General features: G+C 41.4%; 1 protein-coding gene across 1 annotated transcript in view; it reads right to left on the reverse strand.

Moving 5' to 3' along the window:
- Window positions 1-3,195: 3,195 nt before the first annotated feature.
- Window positions 3,196-21,774, reverse strand: part of LOC126187476 (probable 3',5'-cyclic phosphodiesterase pde-5) — a 759,019-nt gene continuing 740,440 nt past the window's right edge. Inside the window, exon 17 of the mRNA XM_049928583.1 lies at window positions 3,196-4,547. Coding sequence (XP_049784540.1) covers window positions 4,284-4,547 — 264 coding nt within the window. The 3' untranslated portion in view covers window positions 3,196-4,283. The remainder of the gene's footprint in view (window positions 4,548-21,774) is intronic.

The following is a 21,774-nucleotide window of genomic DNA, read 5'->3' on the forward strand; positions in this document are numbered from 1 at the left end:
GGACTTCAGAAAAGTATGTTACACACGCTAAGACCATTGCACAACAGGAGTGAAGGATTGGCAGAAGAGAGTTCATCATTTGAATTTCCCACTAACACAGTTCCATTACAATACAGTTAACAGGCACACCACAGTGAAGGTGTGAAACAGCACAGCAACTGGAAATGTGCTCCAAAGGTGAAGTATGTGGGACAGTATGATCCTTCTGAACAAAATGTCTAAATTGCATGGAGACTGACTGAAATTCTGGCAGCTGTAATGAAATGCTGTCAACAGGTTCACCAAGGCCATACAGATGTCGGTGATGCTGCTTAGGGAGGAATGCCATCGACATTGACCACAAACGCCATTATCCAGACAATCAATGAACTGATTCAAAGGAATCGCACATTTTCTGATGATGAGGACGTTCATACAGCATTTCTCGAATGGCTCCACGACAATGGAGCAGATTTCTGTCATTGGAGAACAGAACAATTGGTAGAACCTGCTGACTGTTGTTTTCAGAGACTTGGTGACTATACTGGAAAATGGTATCATGTATTTGAGTCACTTTGAAGTGTAGTGCAGCGTTCAATAAAAGTTACTTGGATTGCCACAATAATACATAACTCACTTTTTGAAGTCCCATCAAATAATATAGATCTGTAGGAGAACGAAGAATATTGTGGATATTTTCTTATAATATTGACAGATGTAACAATAAATCTCTAATGTATGACATACATATAACATAATTAAGATATACTTATTAAACAATCTTCTACCATTTTCCTGCAAGTACAGTTTTGTAGGAAAAGTGCATTGCACTCAACCTAAAAAATAAATCATCAGAATAAATGAAGCCTTACAGACATATATATCCAGTACAGGATACAATGAATATTAACATAGATTAATATTATCTCAATAAATTAAATTTAAAATTTACTTGTAGTGTACAGTAGACTTTGTAGAAACACTCTTTATATAGGAAATGTAAAAATGAAGGTACATTTTAACTAATGAAAAAAACTAAGGAAAAACGCAAACCATGTGGAACAAACATTTGGAAACAGTTCTTGAACCATGAATACAAATGGACATACAAAATTCTCAGGCTGAAAAAAAAAATGCCGAAATAACTCACCATTCTCTTCAAAACAATTAAGTATGCACTGACACTGGTGTTAAACTGAAATTTCATTAGCTTTTTGAGAAGTTTATAATGCATGAACAACAGGATTATATTCCTGAGAGAGACAAAATTGTTTTGTTTATAAGCACAAAAGAATAAAATCGCAAGAAAAGGATGGTAATAAGCCACATGCAATCATTTTTAGGAAGTAAGACTTTAAAATTTGGAGATAATTTGAATCTCAAACATAAGTAGAAAAAGTGTGTATTGTACATAGAAGTTATAAACATTTTAGAAAAGTAAAAAAAAAAATAAAGAAATATAACTGCATTTGTAACAGTGAAGTTACAAACTCATCAGAGATCATTAGTACATGTTTCATGAAAATTACATCAGCACAACAAGTGACAGTGTAATATAAAAATGTTTACAGATTGTAATCGTGACAGACAATATACAGTTACTACCTCCTGAACAAGGATATGGTACTGAATGACATCAAATCATTAAAACTGTTCATTAATAACATACATTTTAAATAAGATAATTTAATTCTCACCGTGAAGCAGATATCGTACTGCTGTGATGAAAAACTAAATTCATTTCAAATAATATAATTTAATTCTCAATTTGGATCAGATATCATACTGCTGTGATGAAAACTAAATTCAGAGAGAAATTTTTAAGCCTTGTTTGATTAGAACAACGTAAAGTATACATAAACAGCCTAAAATTTATACCTGTAAGAGATGGTTACTTTAGTCAAATGATTAAAATCACTGGGTGGGCAACAAAGTGGCATACAGGCACATGAGGCCTTATTTTTCTGAGGTAGATACTTTAGGAGGATAAAAACAAGTGTACCAGACACTGTGATATGTAGTTCCATTATACATTATAAAGTACATGTATGAAAATAGACAGATAGTACATTCTGGACCTTGTGAGTTCCCTTTAGAGACTATAGCTAGTATAAAATATAAGTACATAAAACTAGTACAAGTTATTCAACGCAGAAATAGTTTGATTTAAATCAAAACAGATCTATTGGAAGGTTTATCAATAGTTACATTTTAGATCACATACTACTCAAATCATCTGACTAGTGCTACATCAATATTTACAAACACATTTTCTGATGTTTAATGTTATCATATGTACAGAAATGTATATTCACATATACTCACATCATGTATGTATCTCAATTGAGGGGGAATTATTTTAACTATTATAGGGTCTATGATAGGAAAATTTATTTCTAATTGTTTCACAGCTGATTTTATATATGTAAATATAACAACATATAACATTAATTTATTTACTGTATTTGGATATGACAATTCTCATTGGTTATGATAATAACTGAAGTAAAACAGTTTTCCATTATTACAGTTTTTTCTTCGAATTTTATTATAAAAATCTCGTAAGACATACACATTAGTTCAGTTTCAGATTCACTGAAGATATTCCAGGTAGTAGTTAAAACATATTTTAACTCAGATACTAACTGTTACTAGAAATGTGTGTGGCTTGAAATAGCAGTCTACATTCTGAAAAGACAAGGAAATCTTACCTAATGTCATATTTGAGCCTGCCAATAAACATAAGTTACAGGGGATACATAACTATGAAAAATGAAATAATATGTGGAATCGGAAAGTATATTATGTTCTCTCCATACAACTCAGATTTATGCATGGCATCAGGATGCGACAAGATTTTACTCAAGGATTACAAAACACAGTTGCACATCTTGTGCAGTCTGTGGTATATAAATCTGCCATTTAATAATATCAGTCCTCAGTCCAAAAAAACTTATAATATATACCATAATGTTACACAGTGGGTTGTAAATATTACTAAAAGTAAAGAACTAAATATGTGAAAGAAATAACAGGGCAGTTTCTTGTAATGTTAGACTATGCACACAAGGAGCCAACTCATTTGAGAAAGAGGAGTAGATAAAAATTTAAAAAAATATATTGTACTTGTTCATTATTGTAGATCACTAAAACCGGAGATCTGCAAAGGAAATACATAAGAATACAACAGGCTCAAATCAAATATATATCGTGAAATCAATATATCGTCAATAGAACTGAATTATGATAGGAGGAATGAAACAATAGTATTTTTTTTTCAAAATCAATCAAAAATTTCTGCCACTAAAATCTGACTCAATTTATTTAGTCTTTTGTCTAACAAATGCAGATAATATACGAGTACTTATTTGAAATTTATGATTGAAAATTAATCAAAACGAAATTCTGTAAGTGGTGTATTGTTTGCAGAAACTGAAGTAACAAATAGTTAAAATAAACAAAGAAGCTAATAAACTTACTAAAACCCAAGGTACAATGTAAATACTAGAAGGTTGGCTAAAAACTGAAACATGTGTGCCACTTCCGATCGACGTGAATACATGGAAACATTATTTTGCGGTTTGCAAGCAATGCAACCTGGAAAATGTCACTGAGGGATATAGTTTCCTTCTAGGATAAAACTATAGCAGTTCACATAAAATATGAAGATCTTATAACATGACACACTTGTTGATGAACAGCCATGAAGTGTAATTAGTGTTTTTAATATAAAGACTACTTAGATATGAAATAAATAACTGACATGAGAAATGAGGCCCCGTTTCCGCAGATATTTGGCTGTTTACAAACAGGAACTTAACAAGTTTGATAGTCAGCATGTCTCATACCTCAGAATGCCACATCATTCAAAATCAAGACATCATAGAATCTATTTGTGTAATTGGAAGATTATACTTCATATCATTTGGGTGGGTTAGCTGATTTAACTATATATGACTAGAACAATGATTTAATAATATTAAATAAGTGTTTTACCTTTTTGCAGAAATTTTAGGTTTTTAAATACATGTCGTTCACCACACTATTTTTAATGACAAACACTATATAGCTCAGAACTTGAAAATTGTATAGAAGTTCAGTTATTTGAATGTGTTATACTTCTTTTCATATCCAAATACGTGAAGTCCAACATCACAAAAGAAAATTATAGATTCAAGCCCAAATTGAGGACATCATTACAGTTTATTTACCATGGAAAGATGAAGATGTTTCTTTAGTATTCTTTGTTTGTTGTTCATGACTCATCTGATGGGTGTCATACAGTATTCCACTCATCATACACTTCAGGTATTGTTGGTAGTATCGCTATTTCTGCTCGTCATTTCGTCATTTGCAAGGGGTGGTGGTGCTGCCTGAGAAGCGAGCCCTTGAAGAATATCATTTACTGGCTGTAGAAGCCCTTTCGCCCGACGTAATTTATCCTCTTCATCAATCTTTCGCCATCTTGCCAAATTGGCGTGACATTGGTCAAGTAAAGGTTTCGTCTCTGGTATCAGTTGGTGCAATAAGGAGTAGCATGGTATACAGATGCTGGTCAGGAATCCCACCTGAAAAGTAACAGTTGTTAATGACCTCATGATTGTCTGCTGTTAGATGGACAGCGAAAATGCAAATAAAATTATTTAAAATGAAACCAAAGAAGGGCTATGAATTCTATCACATTTAAGAAATGGATTAATCAGTAATTATACATTTTTAAGGTAACTGTGTTGTGGGTGCAAAATTTATCTATGAAAATGAGAAGAAACTTAAGTAGCTGTTGTGATGCTTGTGTTTACACGGATTTAAGAGTCTGATTTTGACATCAGCAGTCTGAGAGAGAGCTAACTTTCATGTTATTCAAGCAAGCAATTAAATTTCTTCTACTAACAAGGAATACGAGCCAATTGAAAGTTCAAGAAATGACGAAAGCACTATATTCTTTAAGATAAGACTTATGCTATGACTGTAATAAGGTGTATTAATGCCATCAAAGTGTTCCACGTTGGCAAGTTTTATTTTAGGTGCTTCATTATGACATAAATGTTGAAACTGGCTGCTAGCGCAATTAGTAAATAATAATACAGCCTACTACGGTCCATGTTCTTATTCTTTAAGATAAACCATTGAAGTGAATTGGTCTGCCAGTCATTCGAAGACGAAATATAACTGTCTTATTTCATTGCCAAAAAGTCACAGGTTGTAATCACAGTTACTTTTGCGGAGGCAATATTTTTATTTCTCTAACTTACAGGCGCCAGAAGCACTGCCATAAATTATATGATTATGAATGACCAATTTTTGCGTATTTCACTTTCTTCACCTGCTACTGAGGGAACTACATCTACATCTACATGATTACTCTGCAATTCACATTTAAGTGCTTGGCAGAGGGTTCATCGAACCACAATCATATTATCTCTCTACCATTCCACTCCCGAACAGCGCGCGGGAAAAACGAACACCTAAACCTTTCTGTTCGAGCTCTGATTTCTCTTATTTTATTTTGATGATCATTCCTGCCTATGTAGGTTGGGCTCAACAAAATATTTTCGCATTCGGAAGAGAAAGTTTGTGACTGAAATTTCGTAAATAGATCTCACCGCGACGAAAAACGTCTTTGCTTTAATGACTTCCATCCCAACTCGCGTATCATATCTGCCACACTCTCTCCCCTATTTCGTGATATACAAAACGAGCTGCCCTTTTTTGCCCTTTTAATTTATGTTTGGTCTGGAAATACGCAATTTATTGATAATGGAAGAAAATAGCCAGTCCTCTAATAATTTATTAAATTAACCTAGTAAATGCAACAGACCATTATGACGTTTGACACAGTAACAAAATACGGTATTTTTACATATTATTCTGGAGTATATCGTGCTGGTGATAACACAAATTGAACGAAGTAGGGTTCTTGGGTTATAGGTAATTGCATATCAAGATTCACTTATCACAATGTTTGCACGTCATTTTGATCTTGGTGCAAAGGAAAACTGTGGGAAGTGTTTTAAAAGTTTCTTAAGGTAAAATTACTAAATATTAGAGATGCGACATTACGGCTCATACAGCTTCGTTCACTAAAATATCCTAAAGCAGTAAGAATCGTTGGGAGATTCTGTATAATGATCCAATGTATACTACCCATTTTATTGGAAGTATTTCCTCCCACATTCAACCCATCTCTTCATTATTTAAATCGTGCCCCATTTTTACCAAGAATCTTCTGGCAGCTGTGCATGTCCTTGTCCCATATTTTCAGTAGGCCTTCGAGCGAAACTGGGACAAGCCTAGATCAACAGAAAGTGTTTTTTGGATATTTGAAACCGCTACAGAATTTTGACCAGCAGATAGGCAGGCTGCTGTATTTCGTGTCTTGATAGGAATATAGTAATATTAAAGCCAGCTGTTATCAACAACAACAGTGCTCGTCACATAGCGGGAAGCGCCGGTATTTCTTGGCATCGCAAATATGATGTTATACCTGTTCCTTTGTCAAGGTGTGTGGTTTCCATAGATATAAAGTAACTTCTCTATTAATATAATACTGCTGCGATTCCCTATATCGGTGAACAGAACGCTGAAGGTTTCGTCGACTAATTTCCATACTAAAGTATACTGTGAAACATGTCTCCCGCGAGACAGCCATGACAATCTGTCGGCATGATATTCAGAAATTAGCCAATTCCTTCTACACCTGCACATTTCCGTGAGAGTCGTGACTCGTAGTACACCTCAGCTGCAACAACTGCGGTTGTTGCACCGGAAACAATGGGACGCACAGAATTCTTCTGTAGACAATTGAAGCCCAATCGGAACTCTGCACAATATTTTCCTTCAGCAAGGCAGGTATAAAACGAATACCAGGTGGGACTAAAGTTTCTTCAGTAATTACCAACTTCCACGACTTTCTGGAACCAAAGAGAGTCGTGACACATGATGTATCCCATGACCTCCAAAACTCCTTTTAATATAAGCGGATATCAGAATAACAGACACCTGGTGGACAACTAAAGCCCAGCTCCCTGTTTCATGATATACAGCTTGGTCAGAAACAGTGTGAAAAGTTTGTAAGGGTATTGCAGGGTCAAATGTGCTGAAAAATAATTATTAAGAAAAAAAAATTCGATACGTTGCTCTGTTTCCGAGTTAATTAGCATTTAAGTTAGCCAATCAGGCATTTGCGCATGAAAAATGAAGCGGCCCGCCAGATGCATTATTACTGTCAATTGTTCCCATAGCGTAGGTGATCACTCAGCCTTTCGCTCGGGTTCGTTCCTTACTACCGTCCCACGAACAAATTTTTCTATCGTTCTCTTGTTCGGTTTTAGGAAACCAAACGACGAACACGATTGGCGAAACCTCCTCTGGCGGGCCGCTGGAATTTGTGCACGCAACGGCCTGATTCGCTAACTTCAATACTAATTAACTTGGAAATGGGACAACGTATCGATTTTTTTCTCAATAATTATTTCCCAGCACAATCCATCCTGAAAAACCCTTGCAAGCTCTTCAGACAGTTTCTGACCACACCGTATAGGTTGTTTTGGTTGAGGTGTTTTCCTCTGTAACCTGCAAAATAATAAGTAAAGGGAATATTTATCTGGATAGGCAAACGTAAAATACGTTACTCTTCCTGCGGAGATACGAATGTACTTTATTTCACAAAATTTTAGAGGTTGTTGTGGTAGCTTACCACTTCCCTTTGGCTTCTTTCTCAGAATGTTAGGCGACGTTTGTTTAACGATTTTCTCTGACATTTGAGCAACACGAATGGCGTTGCGAAAGGCCACCACAACCGATTTCCTCATCTCTTCCAACCCGAAATACCTTTTATGCTCCGAGATCCTGGTAATAATGGATCGTCCAGTCATTGTAACACAGACCGGCAGATGGCGTGACATAATCTGTAATTCGCAGCACGCCTTCCTTCCTGCTCCGTCCACGTAGACACGTCAGCGTGCTATCGCGCTAGTACTTGGCCGCGGCGTTTGTGGCTAGTGGGGCTGCGCGATACGGTGGAGAGTCAGTAACTTGCTCTGCTACCAGTGAGGACACATATTCCGGAGGCAAGTGCTATGACCTATGGGGCACCAGTCAGGGGCTTCGCCAGCGGACAATGCTGTGCGTGCTCATGCTGGGGCGGGGGCGGCTGAGGTAACAGGCGGCCTACACTTGGAGGTATGGACAGCGGATCAGGAGATGCGGTGACAACAATACGGGCGAAAGCTGTGGTACCTGCATCTGGTGAGTAGTGGTGAGGAGCCGGGTCAGTATTGCGGCATTGGTCCGACTCGTCTCAAACAAGCGTAGCAGGCCGAATCTGTCATAGTGGCCACAATTAAAGTCACGGGCTTAAGAGGTGGATGAGAGAAGTCAGTTGGTGTATGGTCAAGAACGGGAAGTCTTCTCCAAGCCGGCACGCCAAGGATCTGTCTATGGAGCATCGCTAATGGTGAGTGAGGGGGATGGCCACTGTGTAGACTCCAATAACCTACTGGAATGGTTGGTGTCTTTTCCCGGACCGGAAGACAGCGACTCCAGCCGAGGCGAAGAAAGGGGCTTTTGCATTTAAAGTGTAGCACTACTGCAGCTGATGGCTGCATCTTGGTGGTCAAGTGATCCTGTTTAGCGAATAGTTGCTGCTTATTAGCAACGCATTGAGTGTATTGCTTAACAAGTAACGTTACACAGGGGAAGTCCTTGGTTGTAGTCAGGAATGTTTTGTTTGTTGTGTGATGACATACTTTGCCACGCAAAGGTGTTCCCTAAGACGGCAGCCATTTGGTTTTGTTAATTACATGCCACTGACGCGATTGTTCAGAATGTTTTATGGTAAAGAAAATAATCTTGTCTTATTATGCTGTGAGCATGAGTGATTTGTTTTATGCAATCTCTATAAAGGAGGTTAGCTTGTTGTTATGCTATGTGAAAGTGATTCATTTATATGTTCTGCTGAAGAGAAGATTGTATGCATAGACAGTCTGTAGATATCTGATATTAGCTTGTTGTTGTGACTAGTTGATAATTGGCGTAACCACAGACCAATTTTTACCTGCATGCTATGTGGGTGGCCTTAATTAAGTCTCTCTTGGTTTCATTTGGAAAACTGCAGAAGCTATTTACATTGTCTCTTCCTGTCTGTGGCCAAGGACTATATTTTGTAATTGTTATAGCTGTTGCCCGACTGTGAGTGCTAATTTTAATTCTATTTAATTGTGCTGAAGGCATTTTTTTTAAAAAGTCTCTAGTCTAAACTCTGTTGCCAAGAGCTATATTCGACTGCAAATTAAGCTTTGTTTAATTATTATTGAACTGTTGCCTACAACATTTTATGTTTAATAAATTAGTCGCTAAATTGAGCCTACACCTATACAACACATGGCCTGAACCCCACTTCAACCAAATGTAGTCCATCAGAATGTATCTACATGATTAGAGCTGCAATTCTCTGTGACAGGTAGAATGGTCACCTCAGTGCATTAGCGTTATTCATGTTTAGTGTTGTCAGCAGACCTAGAAGTGTGTATAATGGACATAACAGGGTCAGATGTTGAATGATGATTGTGAAGGACGCGGAGATGCTTCTTACTCGCGTGAGACAGCGCGTTATCAGCAACTGCCAGAGTCTCAAAATAGCCTCATTGTGGGACTCCATTCGGCTGACTAGTCGAATCGTGCAATATCCAGTTTTGCTGGGGCATTCTGATGTGACAGGGTCATGGCAGCAGTAGTGCAAACATACTTGTCGTCAATGTCCCAGTCGACCACATCTGACCATCACAAGGGAGGACCACCACACTGTGCACCCCTTCACGTATGCACCTGCCATCTGAGAAAAACTAATTGCTTCCTTTCACCTATTTGTATTATCTGGAGTCGTAGGCTGGAGGCTAGCAGCGATCAGACCAGCAAACTAACATCCTACACGTAGGTTACTGAAAACACTACAACACAATCTGCTACACAAGGAGTGGTGCTGTAACTGGGAATCATGGACTGCTGATGAATGTCACGACATTATAATCAGTGATGAATCGCGGCTCTACATTACCCTGGATGATCTTCATTGGAGCCGGCCGCGGAGGCCGAGCGGTTCTAGGCGCTTCAGTCCGGAACCGCGCGACTGCTACGGTCGCAGGTTCGAATCCTGCCTTGGGCATGGATGTGTGTGATGTCCTTAGGTTAGTTAGGTTTAAGTAGTTCTAAGTTCTAGGGGATTGATGACCTCAGATGTTAAGTCCCATAGTGCTCAGAGCCATTTGAACCATTTTTGATCTTCATTGGTACGTGTGGTGACGACCCTAGGAGAGGTCCAATATTTAGGAGAGTCACAGCAGTGTTATCCCTGGTGATATGTGTGGGGAGCCATCAGGTACGACTTCAGGTCTCTTTTGTCCTTTGCCAATCTGAGACACTCTTTCATCTTCTTGATCGGTCTGCAAGTACATTGTCTGATAAAAAACTGACGCTCCCAGGACACATGGCCAGATATCAGTGTACCTTCGCACATGTATAGTCCATCAGAATGCATCTAAATGATTAGAGATGTGAGAGCTCTTGATGGCACAACGTTACGCTACAGACATTCTGTGTCTTCATGTGTTACCTCTCATGTGACAGTATCGTGGTGCTGTTTTTCAACAGGACAATGCTCGTCTACACAAGGCGTGGAGCTCTATGAACTGTCTGTGTGATTTTGAAGCACTCCCATGGCCAACAAGATCCACAGGTGTGTCCCTGATAGAACATGTGTAGAAACAGTTACAACAGTTGTGAGCCAGCGTGCCTCAGGAAGGGATAGAACGGATTCATGACAACCTTTGTAACCGCATTAGTGAATGCAAGCAGATCATAACAGGTAAAACTGTCGTATTGATAAGTGGTCCAAGTTCTTGACGAATTTTACTCAATTTTGTAATCAGTGCTATTACTCCAGACACTCTCTTAACCTGTGAAGATTCATTTCGTTTCCTCAACTTTTCTGGATGCTCCCCTCTTTTTTTGCCAGGCAGTGTACCCATTATGCGCAATATACGGCTTATTCTATCAGTTTTGGAATGTATGGCCGAAAGGCCATAACTGACATTTCTTCTTCTGAAGTATCACTTTTCGGGGTGTTTGGATTCGCCATTTCTCATATAGCTGGTGGGGTCCCCGTTACTTCTACTACTTCTCCGAATGCATTCCATGTGTTGGATTTCGCATCCGAGTAGTTGTGCCTCACATATTTGTCTTATGCACTTTATGAAAATATTAATAATTCTTCTTTTTTCTCAGGTGATAATCTGATAACTCTTTAAGGCATTTGTCCGTGCATGTCGGTTTTCAACACACGTTGTGTCCCAGTTTCTTATTATTCCGCATAGCCACGACATCTAGAACATGTAACAGTTGGTCCTTTTCCACTTCACCGAGAAATCACTCACCATGGCTCTACACAAACAAGGTGTTACCAAAGTATCTGTACCACATCTTAGGTTGACAAGGTGCCAAGTCCAGTGCCTGCCTTTCGAAATATTCTATAAAGGAATTAGGAACCACTTGAGTAAGTGAACTACCCATGGCGACGCCTTCCTGCTATTACTATAAATCGCCATTCCAAATACGTTAGCTCGTTGTGAGACAGAGTTTGTAGCTTGGTGATGTTCTGCAGCAAAATGGAACTGATACAATCCAGAGAGTCACTAAGTGGCATTTTGATAAACAAAGGCTGTTGATCCAAGTTTTAGGTTCTTCAGCTTCTCAGTGAAATATGCTGAGTCCTTTATCTATGTGTCACTCTTTCTCGTTTGCAGCTGAAGCAGAGGCGCCAAGTGTTTAGCCAGTTGATATGCTGATGAGCCAGGAGTGCTTACAATAGGTCCTAATGGTATATCATCTTTATGGATTTTGGGCAATCCATACAACTGAGGTCTTAGGACTTCCGTATTGCACAGGTTCCTCTGTATGTGCACCGAGAGTGGAGATGCATTGATGAACCGATTCGTGTTCCACATGGTCCGCTGCATTGGAACTACACTTAATACGAATATAGTGTAACGTATCGTCTGCTCATAAACTTCGGTCTTCAATTCAATGGTCGCATTTCCCCTGTCGGATGGCAGTATCAATACGCTCTTATCAGTGTTAATGCTCTTGATAACGTGAAATGCTTCTTTTTCAAGGCTGCCAAGGTGGTGATTTTGATCAAGGCAATATCCTGGAGCTTCCTGTGCATATTTTCTCGATTTTTTCACATGAAAGGGTCCGGATGGCCACTTCAATGTTAGCAGTGACAGCCTTCGTAGATACAGTTCTGAGGATGATAGCGAAACTCCTTCCTTTTTGAAGAACAGATAGTTCCTCTTAGGCCAGTGGTCGTTCATTTAAATTCACCACTGTGCGTGACATGTGAATCGACTTGTCGATCTGCTGTCTGTATCTTTCAAACTTTTACTTTCGTCATTCTGTGCAGTGGTCGAAAACATTCTGCGTGTTGCCTGTAGTCATGCTGTATCTTATCCTAGTCGTCTCGACGCATACTGTTAATGAGTTGACAAAAAATGTCTACAAGTTGCTCATAGTTTTTGCCAAGTCTGTTCGAACTACATGAATTCGCTCATAATGAGCAGATCGTTTCATCCTGTCGTAGCTACGACGGACCTGGGCACAGGTGGCGTTTATATTTCATGAGCGTAGGTGTCGTCCCTTTGTCCCAGTACGGCGATAAAAAGACAAGAGGGGGCGGGTTTTCTTCATTTTTCGTTGGTCAAGAGGTCGGTAGCATTTTAAATCACCGTAGGGGTGTAATAAAAAATTGTTGACGAATTGCCTGTTGGCTTCTGTCTCGGGATCTTCGACGAGCAATTGTTTAACAGTTTTGCTGACATTGTTGAATACGTGCTTCCTACAACACATCCGAAGGGTGACGGACAGAATTACGCAAACACGGCGTAAAGATTGTTTACGAACTTACCAAAAAGATGAAAGAATGTCTCAGATCGGCAAAGGACAAAGGGACCCACTCGCAACGTAGGGAATATACTGCATACCGTGTGCACGAGTAGAAACCAATGGTGGAAGGACTGGGCGATCCAGCACCAGAACTTCCGAACATAAACGACATTACAGATTGTGAAAGATAGAGAAATCGGCCGTGGCGGAGTACGCGCTGTGTGAGATCGACTAAGCGGAGGTTCTCGAAGTGGAGAAGAGCTGCCATGCCCACCTGTTTAGGGAAGCCACTTAATCTCACAAAAATACCAACGGTTTCAACAAGAAAGACGAAACGTTAAGGTAAAGGGATCCTGGGTTCTTGTGCTGGAGTGATCTACCGCTGCAGGTAGCAAGGGGAGAGCCACAACAATAATGATCAGGGGAAAGACTACAGACAATGGCGCAAAAGGTACATATGATCTTCGGCCACGGGCTCGACTCCAGTCCGCCACTAGCAATCGTGAACTTCTGGCATGGCTAACCACTCTTGCTGACGAAACGTCAGGGAACTTATTCAAGAAAAGTCGGCTAAAGACCGCGAGGCAGAAGCCAACAGATAATACGTCACAGTTTATTAGGTTATTTTCCAGAGACGTCTTGCAAGGAGTTACAGTTTTAAAAGCGTGAATGGATGTGAGACACTAAGGGAAAACTGGAAAGTTTTTCCCTATCCTTCGCGCCCACAAGCACTTTTCCTTCACGAAGTATGAGAGCTGTATGGATAAATGTAAATGTCAGTGTCGGTGACTGTAGTGGACGTGTATGTAGTGTAGTGTCATGTTGATGTTGGAGATGATTAGGGGAGGGAGAGGATGAAACCTGGTGCCGACACACAGCCTACTGCTCTCGAAGAGCACCAAAAGGATCGTAGAGCTTAATGGCACCATCCGTCAAATGGATCGCCACAACCGTGTCGCATGCCGCTACCTCACAAGACACAGCAGAGAGGTTTCCAATTTAATCCGGGACATTGACGCAAGGACTGGTGATCAGGCACTGTACGCCACCAGCCCTCCTGATCTCTCTGCCGTAAAGGGAAAAGGAACATTGTCAACAGCGTGCAGCGTACCCAGACCATCACCCAATCAAGTACTGGCCACGCCCAACAGACTGGAACCGGTGTATCCACCTCTGCATGGCCGTTGATTTTTTCATAATGCATATCATGTATTTAAACCAACTGTGTACAATTCAATTTAAATCCAGTTTCTATGAATTTTACCTAGAAAGCTAGAGCCGTTCAAGTTTTAGGAGTGGTCGCAACATGCTGTAGGTAATTGCCTATTGTCAGATGGATGTTCCGGTGGCGGAATGTTCATTTCATTGAGTTGTTCAAACGGCTGGCCATTTCTCTTGATGGAAAACTCAATATTCCATTTAACCGACCTGCAAAGGGACTGGTGTCGTGAAGCGACAAGATTCGCTGATATGTTGATTGATATCATCTGAGGTTGTATGTTAAGAGACAAACATAACTTATTAGATACTCCTACAAAAGTAAATCTCCTGTTGTTAAATTAGGTGATCGGGTGGACTGCCCAGAGAGCCACTGCGTCCTATCCATCTTTCACGAAATCTGTTGTTCAAAAAGCACAATAACACGAGCAGAATGTGCTGTGTGACCATTATGCTGCATTCCCATGCAGCCTCTAATGTCTAGACTAACATTTTTAAGGAGAGCACCTATACGGTCGGTGATATAAGCACGATACATCTCACCTGTCATAGTAACTGCTAAGTAATGTGGACCAATCTACAAAGCTTCCAACACACGTTGGAAGTTGCTTTGTCACCAGTCACAATACCTAGTCTCAAAATTATACTTTCTTCCTCCTATTCTCATTTGCAAGCATATTGGGCATATATTTTTTACCAAGTCATCGGAAAGGTATTCTGAAGGTCTCACAGTCTTTGTCTAGCTGAGAAGGCATGTTTGGGAGTGGTAGTGCGAGCCAGTAGCAACAAGTGCGGCCGCTCTATCACAGCATGTGCCCGCGTGAACGACAAAGAGGCTGGTGTTAGATTTTATTGGAAAATTGTGGATTTGTAACGTGAAACAAAAGGACGTTGCGGCAAAAATAAAAAGAGCAAGACAGGTTTACCGTGTAGCGCTAGAAAACGCAATTTCCTCAAAAAAATTAAAACTGAGTAAACGCTAAAACAAAAACATATCAAACATCGCTTCAGCACTTCGTCGAGTTTAAATAAACCATGTGTCTGTTATTCAGAAACAATTTTCGCACTTATCGATAATAACTGGAAACTCCTGCGTTCGATTATAATGAAGAAAGTTCCATTGAGTACAAAATAACAACAATAACCCAGCGAGGTGGCGCAGTAGTTAGCACACTGGATTCACATTCGGGAGGACGACGGCTCAAACTCGCGTACCATCCTGATTTATGTTTTCCGTGATTTCCCTAAATCAATTCAGGCAAATTCTGGGATAGTTCCTTTGAAAGGGCACGATCGATTTCCACCCTCCTTCCCTAATCCGGAGGGACCGATGACCCTGCTGTTTGATCCCCTTCCCCCCAAATCAACCAACCAACCAACAACAACAATTACGTATATTTGTTTTATATTTGTGCACGCGAAATCTACTTGCATCAAAAGTAATTGCTTTCGCTACATAAAAGTGCAGAAGTTCCACGATTAACTAATTTTTCTTACTCATAAAATGCAATTTGTGTTTTGTATGGATATAAAATACACAATGGAGTAACACTGAACGATTCCCAGTTCTGACTGTGTGAAAAACAAACTAACTAACAAAAACCAAAGACCCTCGAACAGTCCACGGGTTTACTGCCGGTCCATAGTGTCCTACGGGCACAATATTTCGGCGATCAGACATGTCGCCATTGTCAGGTGCGCTGACGAACTGAGCTCCTGAGGGCGGGCGGTCGTATTAAATCCCTCCCCTCGCGAGGCGCTCTCTCCGCTGTCCGCGCCCGCGCGTCAGCGGTCACTGAGACGCTGGCGTCGACGTCTGAGGTGGCGTCGGTGTAATTGCCTCGTCCGCCCTTGTCACCCGTTCGTTTCCTTTGCTGAGCGTTTTTTTAATTAGACTCAATGCTGGTTCCCATGCCCTGCTGAGGTTCTAGACGCAATCTCGGTTGATGAGTCCGTCCCTGGTACGAATTTCGATAGCCTTTCTAATGACGCTGTCCCAGTATTTAGATGTCTGTGCCAAGATCCTGGTATGTCGGTAGTCCATTTCGTCCTTTTCGGACAAACAGTGTTCTGCGACCGCAGACTTGTTGGGCTACCCAAGTCGAGCGTGCCTCTGATGTTCTCGCAACGATCTTCGGTGGTGCGCACTGTCTGTCCAATACAAGTCTTTCCACATTGACACGGAATCTTCCGCAAACCGAGATCTCTTTGACACTTCCCAATAATGCTCGTGTTTTATTTGGTGGGCAAAAGACAGTTACTACTCGGTGTTCCCTTAATATTCGTCCTATTTTCCCCAATAGTGCGTCAGTATACGGTACATAGGCAGTGGATATCTCTTTCTCCGTGACTTCTTCCGCCTACATACGCTGGGCTGTAGAGATGGGGCGGAGAGCGCGTCTGATCTGCCGTTCTGAATACACATTTTTCCGGAATACAGTTTTGAGGTGTTCCAGCTCTTGGGGCAGACTCTCTGCGTCAGAGATGGTGCGCGCCCTGTGCACCAGTGTTTTTAGCACCCTATTCCTCTGTGCAGGGTGGTGGCAGCTATCCGCATGCAAAACAGGTCGGTGTGCTTTCTCTTCCTGTACACCCCGTGGCCCAGTGTGCCATCCGCTCTTCTTTTGACCATGACGTCCAGGAATGGTAATCTGCCTTCTGCTTCGGTCTCCGTAAAACCAGAGAAGTCGTAGGCTCCCAGTTTCTCTCTCTACATTCATTTACATTTCTTTCCCTACCAGTGCTACCAATACTATAGGTAATCCTACCATTTATGCACTGTAAAAAAACTATCGCATTGTAGTTTTGATAGAGCGCAACACTAGGCTGATCTGTTGCAGCCTGTGTATACGGCTGATTTCCACCTGCAGCTTTGGCTGTTGCTTCCATATTTTTGCTATGGACGACTGATCTATTGTTTTCTGATACTCACTGTCATGAAATGAGTTACGAAAGTATGGTGAGATTCAGGGTCTGCATTTTGGCAGCTTGGCGTAATATTTGCTTGCAACATTTTCAGCTCTTTAATGGTCTTTACTTGTTTAACGGCCCGTTGTTCGTACTTAATTTTCGATGTCCATGGTACAAAATGGGGTTTTCATTAGTCGATCCGAACAGCAGATATCTTCACTACATCACAGTCTCATTTGTTTCAACTATTCCACGGTTTTCCAATATATCTGAAATTCTTCTTTGTTCAGTTCTTTCTTATTCGGTAGCCCTGCATGCCACGTGGAGCACGTAAGGACAGTTTTACTCTCTTCATATCAATGATTATGGTATGAGTCGAAATAATTACAACAAACAAACTCAAGACTCCATGAGTTATTTATATTCCCATGTCACTGATAGATTCATGTTTAAAGATACGACTAATTACGTGGCATCATTCGCATTTTGCACTTTGCACTTAGCTTCAGGTATGAACTCTCATGCATATCCTATATTCAGCAGGCACGTTAGACAATGCGAGGGCACAATTACAATCGGCATAAATTTTTCCGAGAGGTGCAATTAGCAGTAAGATTGTGCTGTTCTATGTATGCTTTACACGTTTGAAGATAAATGACAATGTGGATATTCACAAACTGCTTGTTGGTTATCATATTATGTTCGATGTGATTATTTAGATCTTTATATTTCAGATTTTGCACAGAAAGTTGTTAGGATATCGGATGGAGCCATGCATGCTTATTGCTTATTTTCCGAAACAGGTTATGAAATTTCTAGAAGTAACTGTGATCATAAAATCAACTCCAATATTCGTTTATGCCCACAATTCTTTTCGTTGCAGAAAGTAAGCAATAACTATTCTCGAACAGGTTTTTCAAATACGGCCATATTGCATTATAAATCATTTCTTGCGTGAACACTTTGTGTAGAATGGGGTGCTTCCTCACGACATTCTGTCTGAAGACATACTTTGAGTTCTCAGAAAAATACACAAAAGAATAGTTGGCTTACAACATTAACAGACGACATACAGTACCCATCCAAGAGTTTCTGTGGCCCAGTAGTCTATATTAAGACGATTCACTGAACCATAATTTTTTAAGGAAGTTTAATCAGAGAATAAATCACTAATTGTAAGACGTCTGGAGTGAAATTATTCACCATCCATTGGCAGGAAGTAACTCTCCGACAGAAATAGTTCCCGTGCAGCTCAAGTGTAAGTGACAGTTGGTACGATGAAACTTGTGACCCTGTATTATTCGCCACATAGATTTTAGACCGATACTAGAGACTGCAGCAACTTCTCGTAAGCAGTCATGAGGATAGTGGTGTATTGTAGCGGAAATTAACACTTCCATATAGTCACTTTTTGCTGGTCTTCGTCCATTACTGCAACGCCTTCTTAAACTACTTGTTTCTCGGAGTCGTTGTTCAGAACGTGAGAGATGGGTCGACGTATCTAATGGTATAAGGCATGGCTGCTTCAGTGGTATCGTGCCGGGGTTCGCCGAGCATCAGCAACATCTCAACGTATTCGTTGGATGTATATGCCATATTTACTCCACTTCAGTATCTGTGGCAGACAGGACCTCGTTTGTTTGTGCATTCCGAACTGTCCTGTATGCGGCATTGTAAGGATGCTTTCTACAATCAAGGCGAACCTGACCTCAAAGAGCACACTGAGGAAGCTTATTGTTCCGTGATACAAGCAATTTTATGTGCAACTTTGGAAGTTTTAAGCTTCGTAATTAAAATTGATGGAAACTTTAAACTGATTTGTAGACAGTTGCTTGAAATAAGTGAAACACATGATCGAAAAAGCAGTCATAATTTAAGAAATTATCGCAAGTTGTTCTAACTTTCTTTAAAATAACAAAACAAACTATATGCATAACTGCGCAGAAAAACTAATGTTTCTCACGTTCTCCTATCTACACAGATATTCCTTTCGCGTGTTTTTTTAAAGTTACAGAGAAAAATTCGTTATCTGACACACCTCGTATAAGTGATGGAGCATTTTGTTGTCGAAGGGCTTAAAAGACAAACCCAAGGTTCTGCACGAGGAGATATAACATCTGGGAACAGATTGAAACCAAGTAGGATAGTTTTTAAGATGCACAGGTAAAATGTGGGAGCGACATGCATCCTCGATAACGAGAAATGAAATAAGAAGCTTAAAGATCCAAAACAACAGCAACGACAATTAGTGGGAGCAAAGAGATTACTTCTTAACAGTGCCAGGGAACAGATGAACGCCGGTGTTTCAGAAGGTACAAAAGGGGAGAGTGAAAAATAAATGAGAACTTTACAGAAAAGGACGGAGCTTAATGACGCTCATCGCTGATTTGTTGAGTTCCGTCGAATCCGACCGAGAGATGTGGAGATGTTTGCATACATCTTCGCACACTGATGATCTTTGATGGCTGATCAGCTGCAGCTACTCGCCATAAGGGTGGGACAGGGACTGCATGACGGGCTTACGACGAATCTGCCCTACGTCTCCAGCTTCCATACCGACCCAGTGCTGTCCGCTCGTACCAAGAGGGAGCACCACTTTTCCTATTTGCTGTGACTGACAACTCATTGCTACAAACTCGAAGAATTTCTGTAATGTACCTATCGCCAATCTCAAATGTAGTGTCGCGATAATTAATGTACAAATAATCTTCTACCATGGGCAACCACTCTGAGATATAGTGGGAAATTGATAAAACTGCTTTTTTGATTAAAAATTCGAATTAATAATGCATTTGTTGTTTTAATATATGAAATTCTCTACTAGCCACTTTATGTAATTTCTTTATAATTTTCTAAAATTGCATGGTGTTAGTTCTGGATACTAGTAATGATTGTGGACGCCTGATATGACGGGAGTGACACTACATAACATTTCCCAGCGCGGGCATGAGAGAAAGAGGGCTACTACATGACCGATGGCCAGCGTGGATCTAACAAAAGCAGCTTACTAAATACACTCCTGTAAATTGAAATAAGAACACCGTGAATTCATTGTCCCAGGAAGGGGAAACTTTATTGACACATTCCTGGGGTCAGATACATCACATGATCACACTGACAGAACCACAGGCACATAGACACAGGCAACAGAGCATGCACAATGTCGGCACTAGTACAGTGTATATCCACCTTTCGCAGCAATGCAGGCTGCTATTCTCCCATGGAGACGATCGTAGAGATGCTGGATGTAGTCCTGTGGAACGGCTTGCCATGCCATTTCCACCTGGCGCCTCAGTTGGACCAGCGTTCGTGCTGGACGTGCAGACCGCGTGAGACGACGCTTCATCCAGTCCCAAACATGCTCAATGGGGGACAGATCCGGAGATCTTGCTGGCCAGGGTAGTTGACTTACACCTTCTAGAGCACGTTGGGTGGCACGGGATACATGCGGACGTGCATTGTCCTGTTGGAACAGCAAGTTCCCTTGCCGGTCTAGGAATGGTAGAACGATGGGTTCGATGACGGTTTGGATGTACCGTGCACTATTCAGTGTCCCCTCGACGATCACCAGTGGTGTACGGCCAGTGTAGGAGATCGCTCCCCACACCATGATGCCGGGTGTTGGCCCTGTGTGCCTCGGTCGTATGCAGTCCTGATTGTGGCGCTCACCTGCACGGCGCCAAACACGCATACGACCATCATTGGCACCAAGGCAGAAGCGACTCTCATCGCTGAAGACGACACGTCTCCATTCGTCCCTCCATTCACGCCTGTCGCGACACCACTGGAGGCGGGCTGCACGATGTTGGGGCGTGAGCGGAAGACGGCCTAACGGTGTGCGGGACCGAAGCCCAGCTTCATGGAGACGGTTGCGAATGGTCCTCGCCGATACCCCAGGAGCAACAGTGTCCCAAATTTGCTGGGAAGTGGCGGTGCGGTCCCCTACGGCACTGCGTAGGATCCTACGGTCTTGGCGTGCATCCGTGCGTCGCTGCGGTCCGGTCCCAGGTCGACGGGCACGTGCACCTTCCGCCGACCACTGGCGACAACATCGATGTACTGTGGAGACCTCACGCCCCACGTGTTGAGCAATTCGGCGGTACGTCCACCCGGCCTCCCGCATGCCCACTATACGCCCTCGCTCAAAGTCCGTCAACTGCACATACGGTTCACGTCCACGCTGTCGCGGCATGCTACCAGTGTTAAAGACTGCGATGGAGCCCCGTATGCCACGGCAAACTGGCTGACACTGACGGCGGCGGTGCACAAATGCTGCGCAGCTAGCGCCATTCGACGGCCAACACCGCGGTTCCTGGTGTGTCCGCTGTGCCGTGCGTGTGATCATTGCTTGTACAGCCCTCTCGCAGTGTCCGGAGCAAGTATGGTGGGTCTGACACATCGGTGTCAATGTGTTCTTTTTTCCATTTCCAGGAGTGTAATTAGCGAGCATAGTCGATCCTGACAAAGCACTAAAACAATGATCTGCGGATGATTGGATACCCCATCTAATTTCATAATGAAGTACCGGTTGTTCAAAAATTCAGTATAAATTTTGAAACTTAATAAACCACGGAATAATATAGATATAGAGGTAAAAATTGACACACATGCTTGGAATGACATGGGGTTTTATTAGAACCAAAAAAACAAAAAACAAAGTATAGCTAGACGCGTGAAAGATCTCTATGCTTGGCCTCCCAGGTCTCCAGACCTCAGTCCGTGCGATTATTG

Source organism: Schistocerca cancellata, chromosome 1 (assembly GCF_023864275.1).
Source record: "Schistocerca cancellata isolate TAMUIC-IGC-003103 chromosome 1, iqSchCanc2.1, whole genome shotgun sequence".
NCBI lineage: Eukaryota > Metazoa > Arthropoda > Insecta > Orthoptera > Acrididae > Schistocerca > Schistocerca cancellata.